Raw genomic sequence first — 16,781 nt, 5'->3', positions numbered from 1 at the left:
CTGCTCCCTGCAATTAAACCGAGCGCCTCTCCGTCTCATCCACACATGCTTTCCACAGACAAAACGCTGATCTGATGTGTTTCAGCCTTCACCAAAGCTCCTCATAGATTTATATATTTGACAAAAGATTATAAGTGTCTTCATAATGATTTTATTAGGTTTCAAAAAAATATCCACCGCTCTGTAATTTGTTTTACATACAAAACAATAAAAACAAATATCTGTAACTATATGAATATGAACCTTAAAATAGATGTTGGATTAATCTGTCCTGGCTGGGCCATCAGAAGTCTTATCACAGCATGTAACAGCTGCCATCTGTCATCCTGGTTATGTGTGAAGTTAATACACTGTAACTACTCAAAAGAGCCACTAGAGGGCACTATAATATAATATAATATAATATAATATAATATAATATAATATAATATAATATAATGTCCTTGGTATAGGTATAGATGGATGAAGGCATGTTTGCATTGTTGTGAAAAGTTGTGAAGTCATACTCCAGTAAAAGTAAACATGTATTTCTACTAAAGTCAAAAGTAAAATTATTGAGCGATATTCAGCAGTACAGAGTTTCTTTGTTTATCCGATTGCAGATAAAATAAATTATGCTCTGATACTGCATGCAATCTGCAAAAGTAATTAAAGTTATCAAATGAATGTAGTGGAGTTAAAAAGTATTATATCTGCCTCCAAAATGCAGTTAGGTGGAAGTATAGAGTAGTAGAAAATGAATTTACCTCAAAAATGTACTTGCTAGAGCCCATTAGAGTTAAACTACAACAGGTTTTATTATTAAATTTGAGAAACTAAATGTCTATGGAGGCTATCAATGATGTCACTCCTTATTTTTTGCCCTGACCAAACAAAAACATTTAAACAAAAAGCAGAAATTAAGCAGAAACTAGTTGGAAGTTTCCTGCAAAATGTATTCAAGAAATTATGAGCTGCTTATTGTAAAAAGCAAAATGGTATTATTGAATTATATTGTGATCATTTGGAGGTAATAGTTTCTGGTTCGATGGATTCTGACTTTGTTCATCTTTTCAAACACTTCGAACAATTAGTTGTTTTCAAGCCTTAAAACAAGCCTCCATCTACTCCAGTTGTTTAGGAGAACGCTGCAACACTGATTTGCTGTGAAGCTCCAGAAATATTTTGTGGACTAAGAAGCTTAGATAAAAAGAATGAATTTTCATTTTTGTGTGAGCTTGATGAATTATTTAAATCCCCTCTCTGAAGACAGACTGGTCTGGTTTGGTCCAGTCAGAGCGGTTGAATCGGGATTAGATAACTCTGGGTGAGAATCACAGTGATGATGACCCACTAAACTCCTGACCCGGTGTGGGGAACAGTGCGAGTTTAATTGGCCCCGCCCGTGAGCCGTATCAGGAGGACAGCGGGTAACAAGTGACAACAGGGAACGTGCTGGCTGGCTTGTTAACCGGGGGCATGGGGTCTGGAAGGGGGGCCAAAGGGGAGCGGGGCATGCTGTGGTTGCTGCACAGTTCACTGGTGCAGGGGTATGCTCGGCAGAATTTTTTTGTTTTGTTTTTGGTACTGTAGGGCATGCTCCCCACCACCAAAGCTGGACTGGGGGGTTCATCGAGAGGTGAGCGGCTCTGTGCAGTCATGGAGACCACTGCAATGCCCGGCTGGTGGTGGAGGGCCTGGAGCACTCCGCTATCTACTGGTGTTTGTGGTGGGAACCAGTCGAGATATGCCAAAACCCTGATTCAGAGTATGAGGGAATAAAATCAGATTGATATTTGAAGGTGCAATATGTAAGAATTTTAGTTTAAAACATTCAAGAATTAACTAAAATTATCGACACAATGAAACTGGCGTCCATTGGTTTGGTTTCCAGTCGTTCTTGTGCTAGCGGTGTGAACAACACCAACAATCCCGCAATGCTCTGAGGTCAGCTAATAGACTAGCCTCATGGCTACCTGAGCTAACTAGCAAATGGCAGCTATAGTTAGCAGCAGTTATCGGGTACTCTGGCGACATGCCGCCACTTATTTGTTTGGAGTATGAATGGCCAAATCTTACATATTACATCTTTAAATTTCTATCCAGGAATTTGTCATGAGATACTCAAACCTGCAATGACCTTTTCAAAAAAAATCCAGCTTATTTGAGAGAAAAAATCTCCCAGCATAGAGCACCATTATAAAAGAGACATCTGTAAAACTGTTGGCAGGTTACCTCGAACTGAAAATAAGGTGAATTGTGACTCTTTCCATTATGAACTTTCGATCTATGGAGGATTTATATTTGTGAAACTTTCCTCAAGCAGAGAAAGTCGATCCCAGCAGGCGAAAGTTCTTTGCATATATTCGGTGGGCCGCATAACCAGGAAGTAAACCCAGAAGTTTGAAAACTTTTTTGGTGTATGTACCAGGCGGGCAATTTTCATTGGACTGAATGTGCACCATCTTTGGGTTCACAAACTAGTTCATTATAAATTGTTTCTACAGTAGCCCAGAATGGACAAACGAAACACTGTGAGGCGAGGGGTACCTTTAACCAGAAATGTTGATGCTACCGTTACTCTGCTGCTTTGTTGTCAGCATGAGCCGAATACATAAATATTAAAAGAAAAGTTGATCACTAGAAGCAGTGAGACAGTTACTGACAATTAAAATGTCATAAAGTTCAGTGCTTAGATAAATACGTCTGTGTGTTAATGTAGGAGAGCATTGTGCCTCTATGTAACACACCCAAGAACAAACTGACTCCGTATCAGTTCTCCTGGTGCGGAAAATCTGTGGGAGATCCAGCAGTAAATGATTGATTAAGACGTCTTGAGTTGAAATAACAAAGCGATGCAGAATCAGTGCAGTTAAGAGAATCTATGTGCCTATTTTTACTCAGAAGCAACAAATGAATCTAGCCAAGAGATTACAGACAGAGAAACTTCGGGGAACTCGGGGAACAATAACCATTTTGGCCTCATGACTCAGCAGCCTCAGTTGAGATGAATTCACCCGTTTCATTTCCCTTCAAGAGGCCGATTTCAGCAATACATGTGCACAGACGGATAAAGACATGGCAAAGTCTTTTACAGACCTGGAAATAAAGAGGATACAGTTGATCTCAGTGCGTTTCCACCTCTCCAGAGGGCTACTGATTTTCCACATGATTATATTTTACTACTATTGTAGTGGACCGTGCCAGGAGGACACTGTCAGGGTGATCGCTCAGAGCGGAACATTTCTAGTGGGTGTATAATGCTATTCAGTGAACCAAATGTGATGATACACCCTTGAAATACTTCTACAGTGTTACCCATGTGTGACCAAAGTGTTTCTGCCATTCAAAGACTAAAAAATGTGACGAATATATAATAAATTATAGGTTTTGATGGCTGATATTAGCCTCTAAGATCATTCACTTCTAATGGTTTCTGCCAGACTTTAGCTAGAAAAAAACAATCTCTGTAAGTTTTCTTCTACTATTTACCTTTTAAAACAAATAATTTGTCCAATATAATTTATCAGAAATTCATTCAAAGCATTTAAAGGCTTTATGTATCCTCAGATTTCCTCCACAGTTGTAATTGTTGCAGTAATTTATCTGGGTGTGACAGCTGTACAGAGGATGAGTTTATATTTAACTCTAAAGTTTTGCATAATTAGCGGAGCAGCTGCTTTGACTGACAGCTAGCTGCAAAATGTTTGCCAGGCTTCACCTCAGCTAATTCCAGTCACTGATCGCGACCTCTTGGATGCGTTTGTGGTGTTTTAAAACATTTTTTAACCCAAATATTGGACAAATAATATGGCTGGCTGTGTGGTTAATTGGACAAACAGACTGGAGCGGAGGGACAGACGCTGGTATTCAGGATTAACGAGCGACCCTGGGAGACCCAGATCCCAGAGCTTCTGGAGGAAAACACCCGGAGTGGATGAGAGTGGAGAGTTTTTTAATCTTTTTATTTTTAGGATTAAAAAGTGGGGTCGCTTCTCAACCTGTCTGCAACCACAAAACAAAAAGGTGTTAAAATCCAAAGTATCGTACTGTAGTTCTCTCTTACTTGACTGCTGAATGGAAGGGGAGTGTAGTTTACTCTAAAGACGTAAAGAGAGGCGATGGAAAAAAGAAAAGACACTGGAGGATAACAGAAAGAAAAGGACTATCTGGTGAGTGCTGACTTTGGTCAGTGACAATACTGAACACAAACACAGTCACACACCCTGGATATCGGTTGTTGCTCGATATCTTGCGGCAAATGTAAAGTTTTCTCTTTATGTGCGAACACAGATAGCTTGTTGGCCTTAGCTAACTTGGTCGTTTCAGGATTTGACGGCTTGTTTAACTCGGCTCACTTCAGCTTCACTCACACTCCACCTCTTTGCCCATTGTTTACTAGCCAAGAATTGGCACTGCCAAGATGGCGACGGCTGGTGCCAACGTCAAGGTTACTTGCACCTCTGATGTGTGCAAATTTTGAATTTTCTCACGTTTAGCTGACTCAATGAGCACTGATGAAAAGATTCTTGGTTACACAAGTAATTCATTGATACAAATTGCTTGGAAATGCATCAATTGAACTCTCCATTGACCCCATAATTACTATCGTATTCTTTCCAGGAAATGATTAAACAAGGTGTTACTGTTTTATCTTTTTAAACCACACGTTACCCATTCTAGTTAATATCTGTGCTGCAAAACAGAACAACAATAAAACAAAGACTGACAGGTTGTGAGAAAGTTGGGAGTACCATATATGCACTAAAATGTGTGTGAACCAGTGTTGCACAGTCGGCTGATGTTCTCAACAATCCCGCCTTTTTACTCGCTCTGTGGTGCACACTCGCTGCCCTGCTGGAACTCTCTGGTCCTGTGAAGACTGAGACCTTTCGTTGCCCCCAGTTCACATTTCCAGCCTCGGTTTGCCAACAGAAAGGGACACGTTTTCTGGACAGTTTCAACAACTCCCTCTTCTGACCCTTCGCTTTCTCCAGCCACCAACCCTCCCTCCCCTCCCTCTGCTCTGTGGGATGGTACAGGGGTCCCATGCGAGTGTGGAATAGTCCCCCTCCTCAGTGGAAGGGGAAAAGGTCCCAGAGACAGAGCTGTTAATTCAATCAGGAGAGCGGTATGCTCAATTAGGCATCCATAAGGGCCCTGGATGGGTCCAGGGGCCCTGTAGAGGGCAGGCAGCCCAGTCCCCATGAGGTATTAATTGTGGATGACAGTGTGTAAACAGTGGGGTGAATAGACAGCGCAGGTGCGGGACACCCCAGTCCAGACTCAATAGCCCTTTTCACACCCTTGGCTCTGTGTTGCCACTTTCATTCTCTCACTACGTAAAAATCCCTCACATCTCTGATTAATGTCACGGATAATTCGGCTTTGTGGGCTTATTTATTTGTTGCTGTGCGTTTGCGTCACCAGGCATGCTCCTACATCAGCTTCAGTGAGTGTGTGTGTTTATGTGCGAGTGTGTGTTTGAAGAGGGTAATAAGAGGCCAGGTTGCTGCTGTCCAGAACTGTCGGCCAGCCAGCCAGCCAAAGGGCTATACGCGGCTCCTCGTTTTCAGGAGCTAGTGAAAATTGCGGCCAGTACATGTAAAATATGTGGAATTTATGAAATGAAATCCAGATGACACTTTAAAAGGAGTAGGGCTTTCTATCTGACCTCCGATTTTTCCGTTCAGCTCACCACCCAGCCCCCTTCACCCTGCCTGTCTGTCTTTCATTCACTGCTGTAAGTGTGTTTCGTCGTGTTTGACAGCACTAACTTTTCAAGAGCTATCACACACACCGTTAATAGAGAAGTGTAGAAGAAGACGTGTACTAAAAAAAAAAAACTCCATTGCAAGTAAAATTAAAAGCAATTGCAATATGAATCAAAAGTAAAGAAAATTAAAAAGCAGAAAGTTGCAGGTTGTTTGCTGCATCAGAGCCAAAGAAGTGCATTTTCAACTTAATTAACTCTGGGGGACAATCGAATAAAAAAACAACAACAAAACAAAAACAAAAAAACAAAACACTGATTCTGATAATCAGAAAAATGCTGAATATCAAATCTGATAATCAGACTGCCCAATAATTGGCCGACCCCTATATACAGTATATATGTAAATATAATGTACATATAATTGGCTTTTACCTTTACTTTTGATACTTAAGTACAATATTACTTTGGTTGACTTTAATTTTTACCAAAGTACATTTATATATATCTTTACTTTATATAACTGGATTATTAATACTGGTGCATAAACATGTGAGTTGCATTTTAATGTTGAAGCTCATTTCAGTGGGGATGTAAATCTAAAATGTCAAAAAGCTGTAAAAACAATAATATACATAAGATGGAGTACAAGTACCACAAATACTGTATATACATAGAGTACTTGAGCAACTCCAGTGATGGAAAAAGTATTCAGATCCTATAGTTACGTGAATACATTTTAAATACATGACTTTTACTTGTACTGGAGTAATCTGACAAGTATCAGTATTATGTGTAAAAGTATTAGTATAGCCAGGGCTGCAGCAATACCTCTTTAAACTAGTGTACAAGTATTACTATATATACTTTTAGGGCTACTTTTTAGTGCAATTCTTTTTGTCAGTGTTGGAAGAAGTGCTCAGATTTGTTACCGGAGCTCTGAAATGTGCAAATGTTCTGTTACAAGTAAAACCACAGAAGTATTATTGGCAAAATATGCTTAAAGCAACATTAAAATGTATTGTGAGTATTATGTTGTTATATAGTTATATTTCATTGGATTATTTATTAGTGATGAATAAACATGTAAACAGCTTTTTCATACTGTAGCAACTTTACATTCTGTTGTGTTGTTTATTATTTAACAATTAATCATATTACATAACAGGATCATTGGTTTTGAACATAATAAATACTAATTATTGATTAATTATATTATCGGGACTTTTACTATTAACTACAACTGTCAAATAAAGGTTTCTAATTTCTCTCTATAAGTCTCTAAATACAAAATAACATAAAATAGAAGTATCAACAATTTACACTTTAGCACACTACACCGTATAGTTTTAAAGTTGACTTTACTGTAATGAGTTCATTATACTTTATTTTAAGTACGTCAAAGACAATTTGTGAAGTAACTACAGATGTAAAGTTAATGCAGTCGAGTAATAAGTACAACATTTCCCTCTAAATTTATGGTTGAAGTATAAAGTTGCACAAAATTGACTTTCACCTTTGCACCTGGCGTTCCCTGTTTACAAAGTAGAGTACATGTTATATTAAAGTTGAATTAGCGATACCTTGTTATTAACTTTAAAAAAACAGGGACAACTAACTAATTAGCGCCTCCATTAAAACTCTTTTTTACCCACAACACTCAGCATACCACATGTGAACTCTGTGTGTGTGTCTAAATTGTACTTTTGGTCCATGTGACATCATGGTTGAACATCTGTGCTAAATCCTCCTCTCCCCCCGGCCGTCAGATCTCTGGGTGGCCTCTGTCCTGCTCCGTCTGTTTCTGTGTCTACAGACACCTGCTAATTTTCGGCCGTATGTAGTTGGTGTAAGCCGGCGGGGGGACAGCGGCTGGGGCGTCTTTGGAAGGGCCGCTGCAGTAATTGGGAAATACATTTCCTTTCAGCGTGCCCATTCATTCCTTTTCTGTTTTTGTTGTCAGAGGTTTTCTTTCATGCTCGGCCAAATGACAACAGAATTAAGGTGTCGAGCCATGCTTTCCCTACAACAGCTTTACACCCCAGAAAACCTTGTCTTCTTTGTTAGGGGTGGAGGGTTGAAGCGAGAGGGAAGAGCAGATATAAACTGATCTCGTTAACATTCCAAGAGACACTCCTGTTCCCCCCCCTCTCTGCTCCTCATCCTCACCTCCCACGAGCATTTCTCCACTCACACCGGGACATGAGTGGACCGGCTGGCACAGAGGGAGAGGGAGAGGGGGGAGGATGATGTGTCCTGGGTGAGAAACGGCACCAGAGCGACGGGCTCACGGCTCTGATAATGATACTACACGGACGCTTTGCAGAGTCTCTACGGTGGTCCAGTAAACAAGAATCCAGATAATCTCACAGTCTTCAGGCCTCAGTTCAACTCCCCCTTTTTTTTTCTTCTCTTGCATTCGGCCTGACCCTCTCCACAAATTCTCTCCATCCTTTCTGAGAAAACAGGCCTTTTTCTAAAAAGAAATCATTAATGCTGACCCTAATTGTGCCAATTCCAGCAGCTCAATAGCTCTAATTACAAGGCTCTTCACTGAGGCACTCAAAAAGCCGCTGAACTGTCATCGCCAACAATTAAAAAATATCTATAGGGACAAAGACTCAGAGAAGGAGTCCAGGGAGGGGGGGGGGGAGTTACCCATTCCAGCAAAGGGTGACCGGATGGCCCTTTTCAGCTCTTAAAAGCCCACTTTCTGTGGATTGAGGGGTTGCTGAACTGAAGCTGGACACCTGCACTCAACACTCGGCTTCCCTCGCTCACCCTCTTTGGTCTCTCCACCTTCTTTTTTAACTGGCTCTCAATGGGCCACACAATTCATCTGAAAGGGAAAAAGACGGAGAAAGACAGAGCACAGAGGGAGAACGAGGACGTGGGAGCCAAAGGTTGAGAGTTTGTAGGACGACTACAGTGTGGGACCAGTTTTATGAGCCAGTTTAGTGCTTTCTCCATCAGGCTGGACTATATAATGCAATCTGATCAGCGCAGAGTGTTATTCAGATCCTTTACCTATCTAAAAGTAGCAATACTGCGATATGAACAAACTCCATTACACTGAAAAGGTCACGTCAGTAAGAACATGAAGTGTTTGAAGCAAAGTGTACTTAAAGTAACAAAAATAAAAGTACTTGTTGCTCCCAGACAGTGTTGTAGCCGATTACTGGATTATTATTACTGATGCAACAGTATCTCATTACCAGATTACTGTTGTTGTAGGATCACAACATGTTTTAAGATTTAATCTGGAATGTAACTGGTCACTAAATCTTCAACAAATAAATACATTTAAAACAAAAAATGGAAAGTTAAATGGCAAAGTAAGTAAAGAAAGTAAGTAAATAGGGGGAAATAATACAAACAGAGAAGTAAATCGAAACAGAAATATCGCTCAATGTAAACTTTTTATACATTCGATAACTGCATTTTCACCTATTTATTCAGCCATTATTTATTTCTTAATCTTATGTTTGTTGTTGGCAGGTTTAGTCGTCCATACACGTGCATAGTTTTTTATTCACACATACAGTATTAGGCCTATTCATGACCGGCAATCTTTACAAATCAAGAAACTCTTGAGACACGCCAATGAATGTGTGTGAAAGTGTTCCCACTGCAACCTGTCGCTGGCTTTTAAATGACTATATGTTGTTTATTTGACCAAATTTCTTCACGCTGCTTTCTTTATAGTGACCAGCTGCATTAATAAGGGTTACTCTTAAAAATGAGACAACTAATGAACCGTAATTAGGGCTTAAGTGGCACACACAGCTGTTTTTGCCCATCAACCACTGAATCCTCATCGTTCCAGCACACACACACACACACACACACTGAGCCACATCTACAAACACAGGCTGCCCCCCTGCAGTGCTTGTGACAGCTATTGACTCTACTCAAAAGATGTTTTCCATTGTAGCCCAAGTACACAGGCTAAATGTCACGGCAGCAGGACACTCGGCTATTACCGAGCATTATGTGTCCCTGAATGGGGACGAGAACCTAAAATCTGACTTCACAATTGCTCAGCCATTGTCCCTGCTCTCAAAGACTGATGAGTGTCCCTGCAGCTGCTGAGTCCAACTGGCCACAGCAGCTTCTCCTTCCTCTGTGGAGAGTCAGTCTGGCACCGGGCGTGGCTTTCAGCGCCATTCCTCGCCGCTCATTGGTCAGTCGGAGTGTCGGTCAGTGCTCACGCTCCCTCCTTTGCTTTTAAATGAAGTTGCAATGGATACAGGCGCGACTCAACCTGTGAAAGCCGCGATGAACAGCTGATCCTCCCGCAGTGGATAAAAACCAGTCGCCATGGTCATGATTTCTCATCCTACGCGTGGCACTATGTGAATAGTTATTGGAGAAGTAGACAAAGGAAAACAACTTATTTTTTGGAGTTTTGATTATTTTTTGGACCTGTTGATCATCAGTGTGACACCCGGACACACACACAAGTCTACCTGCCGCTCCCCGCGCTGCGCCCACCGACCACCAATTATGTTATTGTCAAGTTTTCTTCCTTTCTTTTCTCACTTTCTGGCGCCGCTGTTTCTCTGTTACTTGCCGCAAGTGTCCGCACAGAAGCCGGGCTCATCACGGGTGAGTGCTTTACCTGTGTGCCTGCTGGCTCACACCCTGTTGTTCGATACAAGATGATACTTGGGATTTATCGCGAGAAATAACATTGCAAAAAAAAAAAAAAAAAAAAATTAAAGTGTGCCAAATTACGCTGCGTAAAAATTAGAAATATTTCAGCTTCCACCTATGATAGTGTGAGAGAAACTTATAGAACAGTAACACATGGATATGACACATATATATATTATTGGTAATAAAGTGTTTTATGCGATTCATGAGACTATTCCTAGCTGTGTTTTTGTCCAGGTCATGCGTAAAACCAGAGGTCAGATCTTTTTTTTTTTTTTTTTTTTTTTTCCAAATTCAAGGACTTTCCAAACTGAAACTCAAGGGCTCAAGAGTAACATATTGTGGGGGTGGGACATAAATAAATTCGGCCTATATACAAATGAAATATCTCATTTTATTACTCATATATAGTCAAGTAAAGTATGCTGCTGCAATAAGGAATGCAAGACGAGTAATATTTACTTTTCAGCTTGTGAATTTTAAAGTACTTTAAGAGATGCAAGGGCTTTTCAAGGCCTATTTTGCCTTGATTTTGAAAGAAATGTCTATTGTCAGGCACAATCAGTGATCAGCCTTCTAGAAAATGACATTTTTGCTCATGGCTGTAATTTTGAGACTTGTTCCAAAAACTTTTAGTCATTAGAGAAAGAAACTCTCCATCCAGGTGTGTTAGCAATGCTCAAACCCACCGAAAATCTCAATGTGTGTACTTGTGGCTGTTTTCAAGGACACTGAATGTATAAGAAGGTTATTCTGTTCGCTGTGATCACTGATCAGAGTTGATCCTGTATTTCCTTCACCACAGCATCCCTGCTCTTATCCCTCTACTTTTTTCTAGGACAGATCCGTCTTACTGTAATGTCTGTCCATCTCCTTTTTAACCTCTGTGTCTCTCACACACCAGGCTGAGATGGCACTAAGTGACGGGGAACAGCATTGTTTCACAGATGCAGTGTAATATTTGTGGTCAGAGAGGAGAAGGAGGGGGGGTGAATGTGTAATACTCACATATTGGAACAATTTCACAACATCTTTGAATGCCCCCCCCCCTCCCTACACAAGACACTGTGGTCAGGATCGCTGTGTGGAAAGAGTCGCAATGTTTTATACTTTGCGTAATCACTTCTTTGTTACTTTATAATTGTTTTTCCTACTGGAAAGGAAATGAAAAATTCAAGCTGAGTATGGGGTTTTACTGTCATACAACTGAGCGTGGTGCTTGTTATATTTAGATCTGTGGTAAACCATATAGGATAATACAACAAGTGCTAGAAAATCAGACCAAAGGTGGACTTTTCTGTGACGACCTGAGCCGTCTTGCTGTGGTGAAATTTTCCCCCTGTTCCAGCTTTGGTTAAATGATTTCATGCTCCTCTGCAGGCCGAGAAACTCTATCGCCCTCAGCCTTAGGAAACCCTTTCAAAACCACACTGGATAAACTCCAAAATTCAGGGTGATGTCAATTTGAAAACACGGCTGCTTCTTAGTCCTCGATAAAGTTGACAGCAAAGGACTAAAATGCTGAAAACTTGTTCAAGGTTTGGTGAGAAGTGGGAGCATCTCTATCGACTTAAAGCAACATTATTTTGTGCGATTTGGTGCCCGCCGCCGTGTCTGAGTGCAACACAACTGCCATAAATACAAACCCAAGGTTTCTGTACAATTTGTAAGATGCAATATAACGTTACGTGCTAACTACAAACAAAACTCTGCACTTCGTAACAATTTTATGTCTTGAAAGTTATGTCATGCATTCTTGGGCAGTTTGCACGAGCACTGCACACAACTCAGAACAGTAACAGCACGCTAAGCTAACGTAAAACCTGAACAAGAGACAATAACACCTGGTTATAACATGCTACCAGCTAAATCTCTGTTGAAATGGGCTGACTTATGATCAAAACCTGGCGAGTTGACAAATTTGCCATCACAGCCGAACATCAACCAAGTGCGACAACACAAGACCTTTACATTAGTGAGCTAGCTAATATTACTTACTAACAGCAACAAGTCGAGCTTGCCATCCAACCCAATAGATAGAATAAATGTTAAGTACGCTTCTTCTCACAATGCTGTGCTTATGGCTTGGTTGGGGTTAGGAAACCATCATGGTTCAGCTGAAAATACCTGTTTTGATTGCCACGATCATGGATGGTGATGGTCCGACTTCCTGTGAAAAATATCCAGTTTTGGTCTTCACAAAAACCGCTGGAAATGTCCGCAGGACTCCTTAAAAATATCCAGTGGTGTGGCTCAAACTGCGGACTGCCGTTTGGCAGCATCATTGGCCTCCTGATGGGAATGTAACTTGTAATTTGAACGCGATATGCCACGTTTGGTATACCTGTCAACCTTGGACGTTACTGTGGTTTGCACAAACGTTAAACGCTAACATTATATCTTGGCGACTGGGCTAGCAAAGCTGTCGCCAATGCTGAGCCCGTTCTGTTGCCCGCTAGCCGAACCCCGCACCTCAAAACCTACTCGTATTGGTGGTGCTCTGAGCAGAGTCAGCTAACAGAGCTAACTTGCAGCTAGCGTTAGCAGCAGTTACAGGTTGCTTTCAGGAAACTCGGACATCGGAGGGAAAACGGGGAAACATTTTCTCCATAAAATATAATCCAGTTTCACCAAAATCACTTATAGTTGGCGCTGCGTGGGATGTACTGCAGTAAAGTGTTATGCATTGTTACATAGCCCGGAAACAAGCTATAGGGGGGCGGAGTGGCTGAGATAAAGACACCACCACCACCACCACTGTAAAATTAAAATGATTTTGACTCCATCCTCCGCCTGGCCTGTATCGGGCAGTTAGGAGGGATAATCACACTCGGCCTTCTGCACACCCCCACTCACATCACAGTAGATACTTTGAACATTGCTCACAGCTGCCGTAATACCAGAATTCACACCCCCACTTTCCATGTTGATATCAGGGGTGAAAGCCTGAGCTAACTTCACTGCATAGCACTGCTGCTTTCTCATTTCCCTGAAGGCTTTATGATGCAATAAGAGCACACGTCCAACATTTCTCACAACTGGGGCATATGAGTCGTCTGGACACTGACGAAGCTCTTTGCCTTGTGGTTCCTGCTGCTCGGTTAAGTCTGTTTCGCCCACACCCTCGTCATCCTTGAGAGTGTAAAACTGATGTCGCCTTTATTGTTGAGCTGTTTGTTAGTGGGGGGCCAGCTCCACTCAGATGATGCGTTAAGGATGGTGATCAAACAGTTTCCTATGATGGTGGAACGCTATCTTTACATCTTTATGATGCGTCTTTATGTGAAATTATGCTTTTTTTAACAGTCGAAAAGGATTAAAGTTCACATCTAATTGCTGATCTTAACGACTACAAGATATTTTGCAGGTTTTCTGGTCCTTAGCAACAGGAACGATCTGTCTAACGAGGCAGGTGGTGGCCAGGCACTCACAGATCTGTTTCCAGGGGGGGATGTATTCAGAAATTATGGCTAACAAATGACGATGCCCTCCACTATATCCTTAATCCCCTTCATCAAATCAACTTGTTAGTGCCAGGGATGGGATGCGATGAGCAGCCGACCTGCATACTTTGATGACAGCATCAGTGTAGACTCATAAACTCATTGGAAAACAAATATAAACAGCCCGGGCCTGAGCGGCGAAGCAGCCAAGACTGCATACCTTGCAGCTTGGGAAAGTAGAGCTTTGGTTCAAAAGCAGGAAAAGCCTTTTTATTGGTGTGAGGTAGATCACAGCCACAGTGCAGGTGTGAGTGGTCTGCACGTGTTGATGCATGAAACGTATGGATGCAGGTGCCTGTGTGTGATTGGTGTTCGGTCAGCTAATGACTTAATTATGCTTACAGTGTGCAAAGGAATGAAGGTCATGGACCTGACTATTTTTTAATGAGAGAAAATAATTTGAAAAGTTTGTGATTCTTAACTAAAAGAAAAGTATTGGAGAGGAGGTAGAGATTGTATCAGGTACTCTTTTCCTCAGGGCCATGACACACCAAGATGATGGTCGGCCGTCAACCATAGTTCCCATTGGCGAGCGTTTGTGGCCAATTTGCAACTTTTTATCAGACATATTCTTTATTAGAAGTAGCTTTATTACTGAGAGTGGTGTGAAAGTGAGAGGCAAACGCTGCTTTATCACAACAACGGTTTGCATATCTGCAGTCCTGAGTCGTCCTGTTTACCTTCTTGAATGTCAAAGAAAGACTACCGCCACCTGGTGGCAAGAAAAGTCACTTCCTCTCCTGCAGTTGCAGAACCAACACATCCTCATACTTAATTGGTCGATTGTCAGCATCTCCAAAAACGACACATCTCACCGTTTAATAATCAATATGACCTTTGCAGCAGAACAGTGACACAAGTACCAGACCTTGGTTAGGTTGAGGCACACAAAATACTTGGTTAGGTTGAGGAAAACATTGAGGTTTGGGTTAAAATCACAATTTTTTTTAACGTAGCTACATTACCTGATTATGTTACATTACGTTATGTGAGTGATGCAACTACATTACGTCAGAACTCACTCATGGCAGCCTCCTGAATGAAAGATTTAGACAAAGAAGGTACAACACCGAAGTAAACAGCAAAACAATGGGCAGAACAACAGACTGGAGAGCTAGTATTTATATCAAACTGTACTGGACTGATTATTTCAAGCATCTCATAAACTGGTGAACTCCGCCGACAGGCTGGACAGCAGTGACATGAAACAATGATGAAGAAATGCAACAAATGGACCGGACTTTTAAGGAATCCGAACCATTCCTGCAATGTGCGGGGAATGTGTTTGTCAGCGACCGGACAGCTGTTCAAATGAGAGCGCTCTAAAACAATTTTGATAAAGTAAGGGCTAAAAGTGAGGACATTCAGGGTAACACACAGAGAAGTCAGTGTGGAAAGCTGGCAACAAACAAACAAACAAACAAACCATCTTGAATTAATAAGAAAGCATTGTTGAAAATCACTGTATGAGGGAAAATATGTTCAAAGCAAATTTAGAACGATGTTCTCAGATTTTATCATGACGAGAGCATCTGGACTTCTCTGTAATCAAAGCCTTTCCAAGAGAAGCACAGTATTTTGGCAAAAAGAAAGCAGAGTTACTGATGTAGCGTGCGTGCACATGGAATAATATGTAGTTTATAATGCAGATTCTCAATTAAAGAACTTAACTTTTATGGAAATCAGGGATGGATTGAAGAAATAGAAAAAATAAATAAACCAACTGGTTGATATAAAAATTCGACACTGTGTTTGAGTTGGGACCGTTTGTGTGTGCAGTTAAGGGGAATCATGCCTTTTCTTAGGAAGGCTGTTACCTTTTACATGGTATTTTGTAGACAATATTGTGAAATGAGGAGAAAGAGAGATACAATAGGAGACGGAGTGAGAAAGGTTTCCCCTGACCATCAAATCACTGGGATGCATAGAAAGACAAGTTGATGACGGTAATCACGCAGATGTGCAATTTTCAATTTAGCCTTTATGGGGAAAAACATTCTTGGCAAAGTGATAAGGTCATAGTTTGGCATCACTGTCTTCTATGAAGAGAAGTCATGAAATACAAACCTTTGTCCTGACTTTGTGTTCAGCAGCCGTTTCTGATTAAGCACGTAGGGGAAAATCCCTTAAAACAGTTATTGGTGACGAAGGTTTGCGGTTTTGGGTTGTTTTGTTGTTTGGTGGTGCGAGTTTGAAGACTCATACGACATACATATGCATGATTTTGTTGTTCTTAGAACAATGAATAGATGATGGAAACAGCTCAGAAGGGTCCTTCTTGTGGGGATCATTGATGTGCTCCACCACCATCCTGTTGCATTATACATTATTGTATATGCGTGTGGTGTAATAGTATAAAAAACATACAGCTTAAAGGTGGTACTAGAAGACATTTCATGCAATTGTGGAGGAATCTTATGACAACCTCCCTGTTAGATTTGATCATTTCTTGTGTGGAAGCTGAAATCTTTGCCCGTACTGCAGGAAAGATAACTTATCCTCTGGGTATCAATACTGTGTTCGGTAAATGTCAGTGTGTCCATTAGATACTGATATTTCTCATCTAGGGAAACTTAAAGTCCACTTCCAGTCAGTTTTTCTTCCTGTCTAACGGTCAACGTTCTCTCTCAAACGGAGAATGGGGGATGCCACTGAGCAGCTTTCATGGGAATGAAGGCTGTGTCCAGACTTAATATAACATCCTTGGTAAACTCCAGTCAGCTAATAGGGCCACTTAGCTCCACGGCTAACAGAAGCTAGTCACGACAGTTAGGGTTATAGTGAGCCGCCTATAGTTTTGGAGCAACCTTTTGAATTCTCGCCATTTCTGACAAATTACACTTTTAAGATCAAGTGTAAGACAAATTTCATTACAGTTATTTATTGGTAATGCCCAGAGGATGAATCCTGCTGAGTTCCCTGGTGATCCC

The 16,781-nt window shown here is 41.2% G+C and overlaps 1 protein-coding gene across 4 annotated transcripts in view; it reads left to right on the top strand.

Moving 5' to 3' along the window:
* The first annotated feature begins 9,971 nt into the window (after positions 1-9,971).
* The window catches only part of smoc1 (SPARC related modular calcium binding 1), a 53,139-nt gene continuing 46,329 nt past the window's right edge, over positions 9,972-16,781 (top strand). For all 4 annotated transcript variants that reach the window (XM_084381563.1, XM_084381562.1, XM_084381560.1 and 1 more), the window contains exon 1: positions 9,972-10,300. In XM_084381563.1, the coding sequence (XP_084237689.1) occupies positions 10,199-10,300 (102 nt within the window). In that variant the 5' untranslated portion in view covers positions 9,972-10,198. The remainder of the gene's footprint in view (positions 10,301-16,781) is intronic.

Source organism: Pagrus pagrus (genome assembly GCF_965226575.1).
Source record: "Pagrus pagrus genome assembly, chromosome: 18".
In the NCBI taxonomy this organism is placed as follows: Eukaryota; Metazoa; Chordata; class Actinopteri; order Spariformes; family Sparidae; genus Pagrus; species Pagrus pagrus.
Note: the sequence above shows the minus strand (reverse complement) of the source record. Positions and strands in the feature narration are given on the sequence as shown.